General features: G+C 40.5%; 1 protein-coding gene across 1 annotated transcript in view; it reads left to right on the top strand.

Moving 5' to 3' along the window:
* SUPT3H (SPT3 homolog, SAGA and STAGA complex component) overlaps positions 1 to 16,466 on the top strand; it is a 271,837-nt gene that overhangs the window by 130,919 nt on the left and 124,452 nt on the right. The window contains exon 3 of the mRNA XM_031604944.2: positions 3,867 to 3,951. Within this exon, the coding sequence (XP_031460804.1) occupies positions 3,867 to 3,951 (85 nt within the window). The remainder of the gene's footprint in view (positions 1 to 3,866; positions 3,952 to 16,466) is intronic.

Genomic DNA, 16,466 nt, shown 5'->3' with positions numbered 1-16,466 from the left:
ACTTCCTTTCTGGCCAGCACTGCATTGCAGGGCCGTGGAGGATGGGAGGTCGCCGCAGCTCTGTCTCCACAGCCACTTTCCTGGTGGTCCGGCCACCTGGAGAGCTCTGCATCGACCTTCTGGAGCAGGGCTCCATACTTTGCAGCCTTTTAAAGCCTCCAGAAATGTAGCAAAGCAAGTGCTTTATCTATTTCTGTAACTGCCTAGGATTTTGAGGTTGTTGCATGGAGGTCTCAGTGCCACAAGCAGATGTTGTACCTTAGCACGTGCCAAGTGCGTATCTACTATATGAGTACGTGTACAGATGCACAGGGTGCTGCGACTCTTCACACGAGCTCTGAGGGCATTGGACATTGGGCCCTCTGACAAGCTTAGAACTATCATTACAGGAACTGAAATGAATTAGAAATAGAAGGTAAAATAAACTATAAAAGAGTTGTGGCTGTCTTTACATGCGATAGCTCTCCCCTCAACCAACTTTATACTTCTTACTTTTGTCACTTTCCATTCAAAAAATTGAGAACCTGAGGAGTAGGCCTGTGCCCAAGGAGGGAAGATTTAAGTTGGATATCAGGGGGAAGTTGTTTGCTGTGAGAGTGGTGAGGTGCTGGAACAGCTGCCCAGAGAGGCTGTGGATGCCCCGTCCATCCCTGAGGTGTTCAAGGCCAGGTTGGATGGGGCCCTGGGCAGCCTGGGCTGCTGTGAAATGTGGAGGTTGGTGGCCCTGCCTGTGGTGGGGGGTTGGAGCTTCATGAGCCTTGAGGTCCCTTCCAACCCAAGCCATTTTTTGAAGATTCTACACTCTTTTCTCTCTCCACACTACTGTTCTAATCCTGTGAAATGTGGGGACGATGTTTCCACCCCCTTGTAAAAACACTTCATCAGAACAGAAAACCTCAGATGATCCAAAAACTGGATCATCTGAGAAGCCTTTGTTATTCCATGGCATGTGTACCAGGCAGGTGCTTCTGTTCTCAGAGCGCTCTTCCCCATCGTTTGATTGTTTTGATGATCTGCTCATGTATTCTGCTATATTTCCTCTTTGCTATTTACCTATAGGGAAACATCTCTCTTCTGTTTTCAACAGAATTTTTATGTGGTTCATAGGAAGACTTAATAGGTATACCCAACAAATGTAAGAACTACCTACTGAACCAATAAAAGTAAAGCAAACGTGAAATAAAAATCATTAGTTATAGTAAAATATCTCGTTTGATTTCAGTTCTCAGAAGCAAGGGCACCAGATTTTGGATAGGTGTGCCTGGAACATGAATTTCAACTTAGTGTTCTATGTAATAAAATAGTCACTTTTGTTTTATATCTCTCTACCTTTTGTTCCAGTATAGAATTTCACCAAAACCTCTGACTTATCCTCTGTATCAGAATGGAGCAAAAGGTTTGCCATCTGTCTCCTCTTAGATCAATAGTTTGTATTTTGATGGCATCTCTTCCACATTTCATGCCATTTTTGGAGCTGGAAGTTCCCTTTCTGTGAGGCTCCTGAATGCAGACAGCCAAATCTCTTAGTAGAGTGGCTCAGAAATAGCCTTATCCTGCCAGGGAGGTGGAGGGTCACCATCCCTGGAGGTGTTCCGAAGAAGTTTAGATGTGGTACTGAGGGACGTGGTTAGGTGGGAAATATTGGTGGTGGGTGGACGGTTGGACTGGATGATCTTGGAGGTCTTTTCTCACTTTGGAGATTCTATGATTCTGTGATTCCAAATAAGAATGAGCAGTATGTTATGATTGTTGTGGTTGGTTTGGTTTTGTATGCATTGCCTGATTAGAAAAAAAAAAAAGTATTTTTTTCTGTTAAACTGCATGTGCATCATACTTAAAAATGAAATATTTAGAGTTTGTAACGTATGAGCAATTGTTTTAAATCAGGGAGGTTTTTTTAATATCATTAAAAATTCCAGTGTAATGTGGCAATAAATAATTGTATTTTTATATATATTTCCTATAGAATATGCAGGTATTTGCAGTTTATAAAATATTTAATAGGATCTGGTGTGCTTGCAGTCCTAAGAAGGGTCTGACGTTATAATTCATGTACATTCTGTGGGTTGTCCTTTAACATTTCAGTTATAGCGAATATATTTTCCTGCACAAGTTTTCTAAATTTAAAAGCTCATTTTTGGGTGGAGAAAGAGAGAGGGTTTTTTTTGGTTTTTGGGTTTGTTTTTTTTTTTTTTTTTTTTAGAAATGCCTGGAGGAAATATCTGAAATCAGCCTTTCACTGCTGCAGTGATGTAAGGCTGGAATCGCTTTTTTGTTTTGATATTTGTGGAATGGTAAGGTATTTTCAGTGAGCCCTTGTTAGGCCTAATTGCCACCACTTGGGAATTAACAGTTTTGAAGTTTTAAAAACAATTTAGCTGAAATGGGTGGGAAGTGAAGCAAATCTATGGAATGACTGATGGCTTGGATTTCATGAGTTCCCTTGATTTCTTGGGTCTTCCATTGTTGGAATGAACACATTTCAACAGTACTGTGCTGACTGCAGACTGCTGTAGGGCACAGAACAGACAGCAGACCTGCCCTGGGCTGTTCCCATTGCCAGGTTGAGCTGTAAGGAAAGCTGTGATGTGCAGTGGGAAGTTAGCTGAGCCAATTGCTCAGATCCTTTTCTTCCACGTAGTTCTCCAGCCACTCTGCCCCAAGCCTGTATCTGTTACCTGAGGTTGTGTCCAAAGTGCAGGACTGTGCATTTGGCCTTGTTGAACCTCATTCCATTGGCCTCAGCCCAGCTATCCAGCCTGTCCAGGTCCCTCTATAGGTCCTTCCTACCCCCAGGCAGATCGATGCTTTTCCCCAGCTCAGTGCCACCTGCAGACTTACTGCAGACTTACTCCAAATCATCAAGCAGTACTGAACGAGTCTCTTACCACTTCTTTCTTCCATCACTGTCATGTTTCTCTCCTCCTTCCTTCAGATGTAGCAGGACAACATTTAACATTTACTACAGGAACACTTGAGTTGGCTCTTGATTCTGTTCATTATGACGTGGAAAAATGTGTCCTTCATTTTTATATAAGTCAAAAAACAGAGATAAGGAAACTGAAGAATTTTGATGTTCATTAATCCTTTATCGTTTATAGAAAGGGTTGACTAAATAGGCAGAATCAGTGGTACTTTTTTATTGTGTCCTGCTGTAAAAGTTGTGTGGCTCAAGCACCCAATGCAGCCATGAGCAGCTCTGGTCTCACGGACCTGGAGTGGATAGGAGTGAGCGTTGGGTGCACAGAGAGAGCAACCTGCAGTTGTCTGGGACACTGTCAGTCCTTCGCTGGGTCTTCAGCTGTCAGTCTGAATGAAGTTACAAGAAATAAATCTGTCAGTCTCATTAAATGTCTTGGATATTTCAAATTTTCTCTTGTGATGTTAACACTGTTATCTCCACCTGGCCTCCGTCAGCCTTGCGAGGCAAACTTTAACAGCCTCTCAGTTCATAGTAGGTCTTTCCATATCTAATCACTAACGTTTCTCCTTGGAATAAAATTCATTTTACCTTTGAACACATTGATTGGGTAATTGTGTAGGTGAAGGGGGCTGCAAATACAGGTATACTCTGAGTGGATCCATGTTACAGCTTTGCCTACAGTTTTTTTTAAAAGATGTTCCTACAAACTGGACTTTCCCCAGTCACCATGTACTTCAGTATACATTCTTAAAGCCCTTTTGTCCCTTCAATCACATTACTTAGATTTATATTTCTTGCAACACACTCAGTGACCCATTTCCATATGGTGTACAGGTGCATTAAGCTCGTTCTTACTCAGATGTTTTTTATTTCACTCGAGACCACCTACTTGGTTTCTTTTTAAGTCCTTTCCATAACCTTGCAATAAACTTCTCTCTTTCAGGTTTTCCTTGGGAGATGCTCGCAGGCCGCTCCATGAGTCTGCCATCTTGGTGGAAGACATCGTCCACACTCAGCTGATAAATCTGGTAAGAACGTAAGCGATACAACAGGCTCTGCTCTGAAACTCCTTGTAGAAGCATACAGCTTTCATGACCAAATGACTAAGAACAGCTCGTTCTGGTTTTAGGACCAAATAACATGCAGAAATTGTGAGTGATTCTTCACAGTAATGTGAAGAAGCTACTGCTAGACTTGCATATCAGTAGTGCACACCTCACTTATGGTTACCTATTGTATTTGTGTGACAGCTGAAAATCCACCTACCTCTGGGAATGATGCTGATGCATTTCTTTTCTGTTAAAAATCTTAAACTCTTAAAAACATTTCTAGTATCTGAAGAGCTCATTGGGAATTTTTCTCTTTTATTCTTGTTGTGAATGCGTTATTATTTGCTTAATATTTCTGTTTAAATATTTTTACTGTTCAGTGTTTTCATTTCTGTCAAAAATTATTTGGAAGTAGTAAATATTTTCTTTCACTGGAAGCCAATGAAAGTGTTGTATAAATAATCAGAAATTATTGAAAAAGAAATTGTGGAAAAAAAGAGGTGGTTTTGAATATTGCAGAGGTGGTTCTAAAATCTGAACCTCACCATAGCTTTTATTTTAAAAACACTTTATGGGTAGGTTAGTGCTCATGTTCCACACAACAGCATGAGTTTGCCATCTGGCATGGGGTACTGGGAGGTGTAGTCCCTTCAGTCACCTGTGCCTTGGGACACAAAGTGTTGTGCTTCTCCTCATAGAGTTGTTCTTCAGCTGTAGTCACCAATATGTACGTGTGGGGATGCACATTGTATGGAACTAATAAATATGAATAATACTAAGTTACTGTAACTAATATTTATTTATGGCAATTCCTTTGTTAGCAAAAGCATTGAGCTGTGAGCTCCCAGATCTTCTTTATAGATCTGTTTTTTTAATTGAGCCCCTTCAGCAATCCAAAGGTTTTTTCTGAATTTCAAGGTAGGTTTGGTAACAACAAGATGTATAGTCTTTTATAAAGGGATACAATTCAGAATGGGGCAGACCACAGAGAAGCGATGATAACTGAGTCTCCCCTGCCCTCCTGTTGCCTGCAGGTGAGTGCTTTCCTTCAGCTTTGCATTTAACCCTGCAGACATTCCTGCATGGCAGTGACCACATCCATGGCCCTTCCAGCCCTGGGTAGCTGTTCTGTGTTCATACCTCAAGCCCTTCAGCCTGTATCCCCTTCCCTGCATCACCCAGCATCTTGTGCTGTGGCTCCTTTGCTTACTATGCTTCTTATTAAGCTCTGGGAGAGGGAACAACCTCTTCTCCCTTTCCACATGTTTTCCACTGGTTAAACAGTGAGAAATATATGCTCCAGGCCATATATTTAGATTTTTTTGTTCTACCTATAATAACTGTATAATAACTTGGATTATGAAAACTGATGGCTGTGGCTTCACTCTTCCTTCACTAATAGCGTGGTGAAGCAAGCATCTGTGCTTTTGCTTTCCACCCAAGCTTAGCAGATTCTAATGGCAAAATGTGCTTTTTGAGAAAGTACAACCTGTGGCCAAGTGGTCTTTGCACTTAAATCAATGCTGGGCATTTGTGTCGGGAGTCTGTGACCCCTGGAAAACCCTGAGCGGGGTGTAGGAGCATGTAGGATTTCCTGACAGAAGGAAGAATGGGAACAGAGCGGCAGATAAACAGCTTTTCTAACCTTTCACCTCCAAGCCCAAAACAGCACTTTATTTCTGAGGAAGTGAAAGTATCTTTAATAGCTCATTGTTTTGACCTCTGACATTGGCATGCCGGAACTCTTCAATCATGGGCTTTTTACATGCTCTGGGTGTCTGATAGGGATCTTTGCTCATTCGGCATCCTTTACAACTGCATGTTCTTGCTGGGACGTATTTGCAGTGAGTTTTCACTTTAGAGATAGATGTTCATGTGGGTATATGCAGCACGAGAGGAAAACTAGTCTTTAATTGGAACTGCCTGCAAATGTGCTGCTTACTACAAGATTTTGTCATACTATTCATGTTAATGAACTACATAGTTCTCATTATGTAATTTAATGATTTCCTCTCAAAATTCATGTCCTTTTTGTCATGTGTAAGGCTAAACTGTAGAAATTCCTTTTATGCCTGAAGTAGGGCTGGCACATCACACACACATTTCATAGTAAACAGTTGTGAGAAGAGCACATACTTGTTGATTAAGTCCAGATTTGAACTTCTGAATTCAAAAATAAGTTGCCAGCTTGATTACCTTTGATTGGTTGACTTCTGATATCTCTGAGGTTTATAGTTCCAGCTTCCTATTTTCAAATTTGATCTGAACTCTATTAAATCAGAGTCTGATTTGGACAGACTTATATGGTCACCAGATCAACCCAATGTATACTTTATGAGGTCTGGCTGCTATAGCAAATGACTGCACTAACAAGTCAAATCCTTAAAAAGCAGTCTTATTTTAGTCTGCGTCACATTTTATGGGCAATCTTTTTATGTTTCAAACTATATGTAATAAGTTGTACACTGCTTTATATTAAGTTAAATTGTGCTAGAAGTATATAGCAACGTGTAGAAGGAAATGAGCATCTCCAGAGAATGATTCACATCATCCTAAAATTAGTTTCTGCATTTGATGAGATGAATCACCTCCTGAGGAATTTATTTCCCTAACTGTGTAGTAAAGGGACCCTGTGCTGGCTGTCTGGGCTTTGAGTATCAAGGAGATAGTCATAAACTTTGGGAGTTGAGTTGCATCTGATTTGTGTCAGTTAGAATACTAAAAGGAGCGTGAATTTTTTTGCATATATTTTAATTATGAAAGTGTTTTGCTACTTGCATATCAAGCGATATAAAAAAAACCAACAGAATGAAAAAGCTCTGTACATATTTTTTTCAAGCATGGTTTATTGAGCACAACAAATGTAAGTTTGTTTGAAATCAAGCTGATTGTTGACCGATGGTATTTGTTCAATAACTGATCTGTATGTACTTACAGATGCCTTAATATTAACTCTTAAACTGTATTCAATTATGTGAGCTAAGACTGGAGTTCCAATCAGAGTTGGAATGTCCCTTATGGGTCGGTAGAGGAAAGAGGTAGAGGAAAATGGTTGCAAAGAAAATTGTACCTGCATAAAAAATGTTCCAGCAGAGAATTCAAAACCATGTTAATCAGCAGGGGATAAGCCATTAAGGTACCATTCAAAATGGAGCAAGGCTTCTTTGAGCTGCTTCTTCCATTATAGCCAGCACACATTGAATGTTCAGTAACAAAATTCAGTATGGAGTCCATCAGTTTTTTTATTTTCAGGCACCTGCTTTAGCTCTGCAACAGAAGCTGGTATTTTGGTGCAAATTTCTCGGTCTAGATTAGAGTTAGAAAAGTGTAATTTGTATTTTCTTTGCACTAAGATTGCACATTTTATTATGTTTCTGGTTTTGGTAGAGCTGCTTTAAAAAAAAATTATAGAAATCGTAAGAATTCCTCATTAAGGATGTATTAGTATGAACCATACTAATGGAGCAAGTGCCAGTGAATCCAGAAAACTGTGGACAGAACAGTTGGATGAAGCAGTGGTGAGGGCAGCATGTTTTTTCAGTTTCTTTTGATTTGTTTTTTAATTTACAGAGTCTGGAGTTGGGGTGTTGCTTTGTGGAATCAGTGGTTGGACTTGCTGATCCTTATGGGTCCCTTCCAGTTCCCATGGGTTATTCTATGATTGCCTCAATTCTCTGCCTTTGTCTGTCATTAAGTTGGAGACCAGCAGATGCCTTCCACTGGCTTTTACCCTTAGCTACATTTTCTACTTTCAAAGTTAATGGACTCTCTTTAGGCTTCTTTCACACCTGTGATAATTTTCATGCCCAAAGGCTGCACTCCATGAAAAGGCATAGTAGGGTCATCTGCACAACCTGCTGGGGTCTGCACATTCCCCTCCCTGGAGGACAACTCCTGCCTTGGGGCCATGCAGAAACACTCATGGAATCATAGAATCACCAAGGTTGGAAAAGACCTCCAAGATCATCCAGTCCAACCGTCCTCCTCCCACCAATATTTCCCACCAAAGCACATCCCTTAGTACCACATCTAAATGTTTCTGGATTACCTCCAGGGTTGGTTACCCCACCATCTCCCTGGCAGCCCATTCCTGACCACTCTTTTAGAAAATAATTTTTTCCTAACATCCAACCTGAATCTCCCCTGGCACAACTTGAGGCCAAGTCATCGGGGCTGTAGGGAAGAGGCTGTGCAAACTGTCGGATGCATATAGGTGGTCAGGAGGATACAGAGTGCTGGAGCAGCCCGTTGGAAATGGGAGGTGTGTGGGACAAGCGGATGGGTTTTGTGGTTTTAAGTTCCATGAGATACAGGTTTCAAAGCATCATCTCTTGTAATGATCTATTGAACCCTTAGAAAGGCCAGTCTGGTGACCTTCTGTGATGGAGTGATGGTTTTGGTGGACAGGGGAAGGGCAGTGAATGGATTTCTGGATGAAACCCTGGACTTCTGCAAAGCCTTTGACATGGTCCCTCACCACATCCTTCTCTCTAAATTGGAGAGATGTGGATATAAAGGATGGACTGTTCAATGGATTAGGAATCGGTTGGCTGGATGCAGCCATTGTGATCAATGGTTTTCTGTCAGGGTGGACACAGAATGTGGTAGTGGTAGTCCAGATACCTGCTTTCACAGAATTCAGGTTAGCACTACATCTAAATTTCAAGCCTGTCTATTTTGTTTCTGAAATATTGGCTAATGTCTGAGAAGGGCATAGGTTTGGTTTTCCCCACTGAAAGACATTTTAACGGTAGCAAAGAGTTCAGCAAGGGGACATGAAAAATTGCACATATGTATACTAAAAATATAAATGTGCTCATAAACAGCCGAGATCAAAAGTCCCCAAGTACTGGTAAGTAACCTTATCTAGCTGTGAAAGACTGCCACAGCACATTGCAGCAGCCCTGGACTACTTCCTTTAAACGTTTTCTCCACTGGAATTCTTTGTAAACTGTGATAAGTCATCGCTGGGGCTGTCATGAATGACAGAATTCATGTTAATGGAGCTGTGGTTTACTCCCTGTCAGCTGAAGTGTGTCTGCTAGAAGATGGATTCTGATCTCTTCAATTGATGTCAAATGATTTAAGTCAAACCCACTCGGCTTTTTAGAATGCGATAGTAGCAACTTAAAGGAACTTCAATAGCACAAATCATGTTGAACACAGGATCTGGTTTTGTTGGTTGTTTTTTTTTCCCTCTATCATTTGCCTTTGTCTTCCTATGAAAGAACTTGATGTCATGTAACTTCTGCTGCTATGTAATAGTTACCAACATTCCACACTTGCTTCCTTCTTAGTATGATTTAACTTTCACACCACATATCTTCATCTACAGACACTGCATACTGACATTTCTATTTTCTTTTGATTCATTACTGTTGGAAAATAATTAGCTTTTACACAGACCATACACTTGACTGAGAATCAGTCCTTTGATCTCACAGAACATAGGTTCACGGGTGAATAATCCGTGCTGGAAGACTGAATGTTTTAAGCCAACGTCAGTAATTCATGGATAGGATTCCTGCAGTGAGATGCAGAGATTCAGCAGTACCTCACGTCCCTAGAAGTAAGAAATATGGATTACATTGCTTTTTATTGTAAGGACTTTAATGATGGGGTAGTCATTTGGCGCAGCTGTAAAAAGGAATGATGAAAATGCAGAGACAGCTGTAAGGACAGGTTTATTGGTATGAAACGCAAAGTACTTCAGTGTGAGTGCTGTGAATGTTCTGTTTTCAAATGGCCAAACATTTTCTGCACAAGTGCGATGAGCTGGTTTTGCTTCCCAGCTTCATTCCTGCAGCTCTTAATCATTTTATTGCAGTTGGAAAAAAAAGGAGGAAGAGGAGGAGGAGAAGCGACAGCTCACTTTCACTTGCATGTCCAGAGAAAAAGGCACCAGCAGTGGGGGAAAGAGCTAGGAATCATGGCATATTGAAGGAGAACCACGGACAGATGGTTTTTGGTTCTTTCCATCCTACTGCTACAACCTTTACTAAAAACCAAATCCATCCCACTCGTCATTCATTCACAAACTGGGTTTTAATGCATGCAGCCTCTACGCTGTTCTCATGTCGTACAGTTTCAGGTTTGTTTACTGCATTTTTGAACTGTTCCACTTGTAACCTTATCCGCACAGTTGTAGGATTTCTGACATTCCTTTTACAGAAGAAAGAATTCCAAGCAGCGTGTTCATTAACAGAAATTGCCCACTCGTATAAACAAGCAGTGTGAAACACTGCTCACTCTTGATCACAAAGTTATATGCAACTGTCACTTATGCCACCCCAGTAGGGAAAAAAGCCCTTGTTTTATGAGTCTGTTTTAAAACAGTAATAAAGTTTCCTGTGCAGGACATTAATTAGAGAGGTTATCAAAATAAGACAAACTAATATAATTTGTGATTGTACAAAATAAAGGAAGTTGAGGGCACCACAGGGACCTAATGAATCACAGGATGGAAACAATCTTCTGGCTAACTAAACATTCAGACTTTGTACTGAGTGTAGGGTGTATATCCAGCTCAGCAAACCGGAACACGTGCCGTGTTTACATGAATGGGATAAAGGAGTTCACCAAAACCATCTGGGAAAAATCCTTCCGCCGTTGGTTCTGCTCCTACTGTAGAGTCAATTGAACGACAGACATACATTCGCAGCAAACACATGGCACACCTGCCCTGGAAGGAATTGAAGTGGAAAACAAGTCTACAATACAATTTAATTCTCTGATAGCACTTCTCATGTGCGATGGAAAAGAGGAGCTTCTTTGCCTCTAGTAAGTAGCTGCTGGTTGTAACACGTGCATAAATGTGGTGATCGTTTACATCGTGCTCTTGCCTTTCTAGGAGTTGCGGTGATTTTTCCCACCTCCCGTTGTAAGTTACATCTTTGACGTTGTTGGCTGTGGTCGTTTTCAAGGCAGAAGATTTGCGTTTAAATTTCTGCAAAGATTTTCACGCAGCACTAATAGAATAGCTTCTGTAGTCCTGAGCCTGCATTTGTGCATTTTGGATGTCAGAGGGAAATTCTGTACAGAGAGAGTGGTGAGGTGCCCAGAGAGGCTGTGGATGCTCCGTCCATCCCTGCAGGTGTTCAAGGCCAGGTTGGATGGGGCCCTGGGCAGCCTGGGCTGCTCTGAAATGTGGAGGTTGGTGGCCCTGCATGTGGTGGGGGGTTGGAGCTTCATGGTCCTTGAGGTCCCTTCCAATCCAAGCCATTCTATGATTCTGTGATTCTGTGCAATGAGGTAAGAAAGCTGAATAGTCTCAATCTGTCCACTGCCATCCTAGAGGTCATGTGCTGGAACTCTTGTACCAGACACGCTCGGCAGCAACGTGTTTTTCATTGGTGAAGGAAGCCTTTGGTTTACAAGTGCCCACATCAGAGACAAGGCACAATTTTCTCTATTTCTTGTTAAAAAAGAAAAAGTTGTTCTCTTTCAGTGCTTCTTGGTTGGTAAGCACTTGTTTTAGATTGCTTGTCAGTATTTCATTTTTAATATATTAGTATTAAGGAGATATTCTGCAGAAAATTTAAATTGGAAATGATGAACTCCTATTCATCATGACTTTCCATAAATATTTGCCTTTTCTTCCACAATAATGTACATGAAAAAATGTGTCCTGAGTTTTCTGCTCCAACAGTAAATGTTACTTGTTCACATTATTCAGACACATTTCTTCTAAAGCACAGAATCTACTTCACCCTACCTCTACCCTTCAAAAAGGCAGAGGTGCTACATGTGGAAATTTCCAGGCCAATTGGTAGAGGCCAAGCTTGGAGCTAAGCCACCAGGATAGTCACTACAAGTTCAGCAGGCTATTTGAAACCAACCAACCAACTCATGATGATCCAGTCTATCAGTGCAGCAAGAACTGCTCAGCACCAGACGCACGATAAGCACGCTTTTGAGCAGAGGTCTTTGTACCTGAAGAACAAATGTACAGCAAGAAGCAGTTCAGGACTCCCAGTCTGAGTTTATGCCCTCTCTATGCATTCTCTTAGGATGTGGAAGCACTTCCTTGGTCAATTGTTTTCTTTCCCACGGGTCTTTTGCAGAGTCAACATGTGCTGTGGGATGGAGCTTGTAGAATTAGGGCAGATCTTAATGATCTGTAGAGCAAAGGTAGGGCTGTGAGATCATGAATCCAGCATTGTTCTCAGAATTATTTAAATTATTTCCCTACATTCACTTTCAGGAAAACTAAGCTGATAATTGATTTAAATAAGTAATATTTGTGTTCTAGCTTTAAGTTCATATTGTTGTACGAGGTGTTCTTAAGGAAGTCTCAACCATCTTTAAATAGCTCTTTTTATGACTATGAGGTATATTTTCTACAAAGCTGTCTGATGGCATATGCATGGTAAATGAAAAAGTGAATTTCAGGGAGGAAAAAGATGGTTTCTTTTGAGCATTAGTATTATTATTATTAAGATAAGGAGAATACTTCTGTTTTTCATTTGAGAGCTGAGAAGATCATTTGGGAAAGGCTAAGATAATAATACCATGAACCCTACAGAAAAAAAAAGAAAAAAGGAAACACAAAGCACAGAGGGAAATGAATGATGATGTCCACATAATTGTAGCCCCATGTTCAGTAGTAAGGAGAAAAAGCGAACTGTTGAATGGATTGAATGGAAGAAGCAATGTGATCGATGGTTAAAGATTGTTTTGGTGCACATCTAAAATAAAAAGAATGAAGGTAGTGCAGGCAGTCCCAATCCTGGTGTTTCCCAATTTTCTCTATCACATTTTGGCTTGTTATTAAAGAACAGTCACATAGATACAGGTCAGCATTTCTGCCCCTAACATAGATTCCTATTCAGGCTGTTGGGCAAGAAGAATTAAATCTCTAGGAAGAATCACTCACAGGTTTCCAGTATCAATTGCATTCCTAAATGTACAGCCAGTCAATTACTTTGATGCTAGAGCTTTTAGGAATAATCTGATAAGCTGATCCCAGGCTGTTTCCAAAATACATCCTCCAACTTATCTTTATACATAGTATTATGAATACAGTCTTTGATTGCTTAGATTGATTGCTGTCATAATCTTGGATGAGCTGAGATATTCCATGTGAGATGCTCTGTGTCTGGGCTGGATCAATTCTTTATTCTGATGTCCCTGGTTGCAGTGCCTAAAAAATACCTCAAATCATTTGACTGTTTCGAGATTGGAACGAAGGAACAATTTTTCTGTCTATTCCAAATTTCAGAAGTCAAATGGAAAATGAATTCAGGGTTCTTTCTTACTTTTTCTTGTTTGCATGATAAAAAAGAATATTAAATGAGCACATGTAAAATCCATACAAAGACCCACCTCATCTTGTAGACCCATCTGTTAGACATGGTGAAAACTAAGTGGAAAATGAAAGTTGTCAGTGGTGTGAGCATACGTGTGTTTGATGAGGAAGATGGGCATCAACTTTAATTTTTTATTTTATTACTATTTTTACCATCTTTCTTTATTTCACATATTTATCCAAATACATAAGCTGTTGGTGATTGGTGGATGCTGACATTCCTTCTGCTTTTTCTTGGAGATGCTGAGTGGATTCATCTGAATAGAGACAAAAATGGTTTATCTGCACACAACATGATCATTAGAAATTAACTTCTGTGTTAGAGGAGAGGGTGGTGAGGCACTGGAACAGGTTGCCCAAGGAGGCTGTGGATGCCCCATCCCTGCAGGCATTCAAGGCCAGGCTGGATGTGGCTCTGGGCAGCCTGGGCTGCTGGTTGGTGACCTGCACACAGCAGGGGGTTGGAACTGGATGAGCACTGTGGGCCTTTGCAACCCAGGCCATTCTGTTATTCTTGGATTCTAGGAGGTAGGTGAGCGCATCTACAATGTGACTCTTCCTCTCCCAAAGTAGCTCTACCATTCTGCCATCCACGTAAAATCTGGATGCCGTAAGTAACTTTTATGACTCTTATCACCTTTCTGACTTTAAACTCTGGCTGTATTCTTTGTTCTTCATTGACTCTGTCCAACAGAACTTAAAGTTGTGAATGGCACAAACTGATTTATGCATATCTGTGGGAAAGAAAAAAGAGTACCATTAAATTCTACATGGTCTCTGAGTGTCTCATAAAACTTAAAGGTCATCTCAGAATGTTTAACAGAGCAAATTCATTGTAGTTTTTAGATCACCTTGTCTAATTTCAAGCAAACCTGATAGTTTCAGAATAACTTTTTTTAGGGAGATTGGCTTGTTAACAGTGTTATGCAGTTACAAGGAAATGTGGTCACAGCTGGTTCTGGTTTTTTAGCTAATCCACCTGATTGGAAACAACAGGTTTTTGATATTTTTCCATTTCTTACACTGACACCTAGTGTTCAGAGCTCTTGAGTTTTCTAATAGTGCACTTTGTTATTAATAGATAACTGCCAATACTGGAGTTCAACACCACTGTGCAAAATGGACATTTCTGATGTCAAAGGTGTTACCATGAAAAAAAAGAAAAAATTACTTTCGAAAGTACAAATAGTTCCCCAATATTGGAAAAACTTGGCAGAAGCTGTTTTGCTTCTTGAAGTGCTGCAGAATTTATTTTTGTAACGTTAAAGGACTTTCTTTTTGGCAAATAGAACTCCTTTGTGTCCGTGTCACTGACCAACAAAAACAGTGATAACAGGAAAAACCCTTAGATCAGTATTTATTGAATTGTGGGGGATAGCAAATGCTTTTTATTCCTCTCTTCTTTTATCTTCAAGCCACGATAGGAGTGTTGATGGCAGCACAGTCCTTGAGTGGACAGTGATTAAATTATACACAAAACCCACACAAACAATCTTGTCTTGTCTCAGACTTGCAAATAACGGCAGTAATCAAAGTATGGGTTGAGACCAATCCTGACGAAGACAACATCACACAGAGTCAAATTGATGCTTTAGCTCTCGTACCAATGATGTTATTGAAGATCTTTCATCATGTAAGATAGTTGGTTAAGGATGGTGTGTAGCTGCATCTAAAAACATGAACAAATGTTAACGATTTATTGATGGCTTCCACATAAAAATGAAAAATGCTCAGGTGGAGAAAACATACTGTAAGATTACCCTCAATCCTTGATTTTAACTGTTGTTTTTTTTTTTTCCCCATGACTTTTCTTGCAAGTGAACCCAAAAGCCATCTTTCTGCACTAACACCTATGTGTTTTAAGTGTCTTTCCTTACAACTTGCCTTGTCCAGAAAGCAGGCAGCAGTGGCACTGCACTGAACACTCACCCAGCCAATGGTCTCCTTTTGAGGAAACTCAGTTCTCACCAGTTTCCAAGTGGGTCTGAAAGTGGCCATAAAAACATTCTCTTTATATAAACTTCGGTGACCTTTATTAACCAGACTCCACTCTTCAATTCTACTGTTTCAGTTTTCCATCCAGAGGTGGCATCTCCCTTCTAGACTCATAATCTTTAGATTCTTGTCCTATTAACGCTGAAAGTTAAGAAAAAATAATTGGTGTTTTGCATGAGCTGAAGGAGCAAGTGGCTTGATCACAGGAAAGCTTAAAGGAAATAAATGTGAGAACAAATTTTGGAACTTTGCATCAGTTTGTACAGGAATGATCTTCTTACATGATCTTCTCTTGATGCTTTGCAGTCAATCCTGTTCCTCTCAATTATTTTCAACACTGCTTTTAAATACAGTGTGCTCCATGCAATAGTCTCTATGGTATACATAAGTGTTCTCAAGCTCAAATGGCTGTTTTCATGCACTCTTCCTTTAAATTTCAGTGTGCAATCTCATAGTCAGACTGCTCATTTTCTTCTATGTTTGGTACAGGGTTTGTACTTCTCTGTGTGCAAATGATGATTAGAAAGTATGCATTCCTGGATGTGTTCAAGGCCAGGTTGGATGGGGCCCTGGGCAGCCTGGTCTAGTATTAGATATGGAGTTTGGTGGCCTTGCTTGCAGCAGGGGATTGGAGCTTTATGATCCTTGGGGTCCCTTCCAATCCAAGCCATTCTGTGAGTCTGTGATTCTATGCTGCGAAGTTGGCTATCAGTAATTCACATTCATGTGAACCACTCAGAGTGTGATACCAGAGTGTGATACTCAGAGAAATGAATCAGAGTCGACAGGGAGAAAGAGTACTTAGGGAACAGCATTTATTTGGCTTTTTTTCACGCATTTAATTTCAAGATGAGGTGAGTTTGGAATGGTGATTTGTCTCTAGAGACTAAAAAAGATGCTTTTGGCGATGCCATCTCAGCCGTAGGCATCCATGATCAGCCAGGTAGCTCTCAGCTCAGTGTGTGAGACAGGAGTCCCCTTTTACAGATGCCCCTCTGTGACAAAACTCATGAAGCATTCCAAAACACAGGAAGATAACTGAAAAATCTGTTGTGTGAAAGAGAGGATAACAGTGTCAAAAGCAGTGGAAAACTCAGAGAAAATAAAGATATAGTGAAAGCCCAGATCTCCGTCCAGGAAGAGGCACATAGTGTCCCATTATGAATAGTTTCAGGGGAGGGGATTTATGAAA

Source organism: Phasianus colchicus, chromosome 2 (genome assembly GCF_987193195.1).
Source record: "Phasianus colchicus chromosome 2, bPhaCol1.hap1.1, whole genome shotgun sequence".
In the NCBI taxonomy this organism is placed as follows: domain Eukaryota; kingdom Metazoa; phylum Chordata; class Aves; order Galliformes; family Phasianidae; genus Phasianus; species Phasianus colchicus.
Note: the sequence above shows the minus strand (reverse complement) of the source record. Positions and strands in the feature narration are given on the sequence as shown.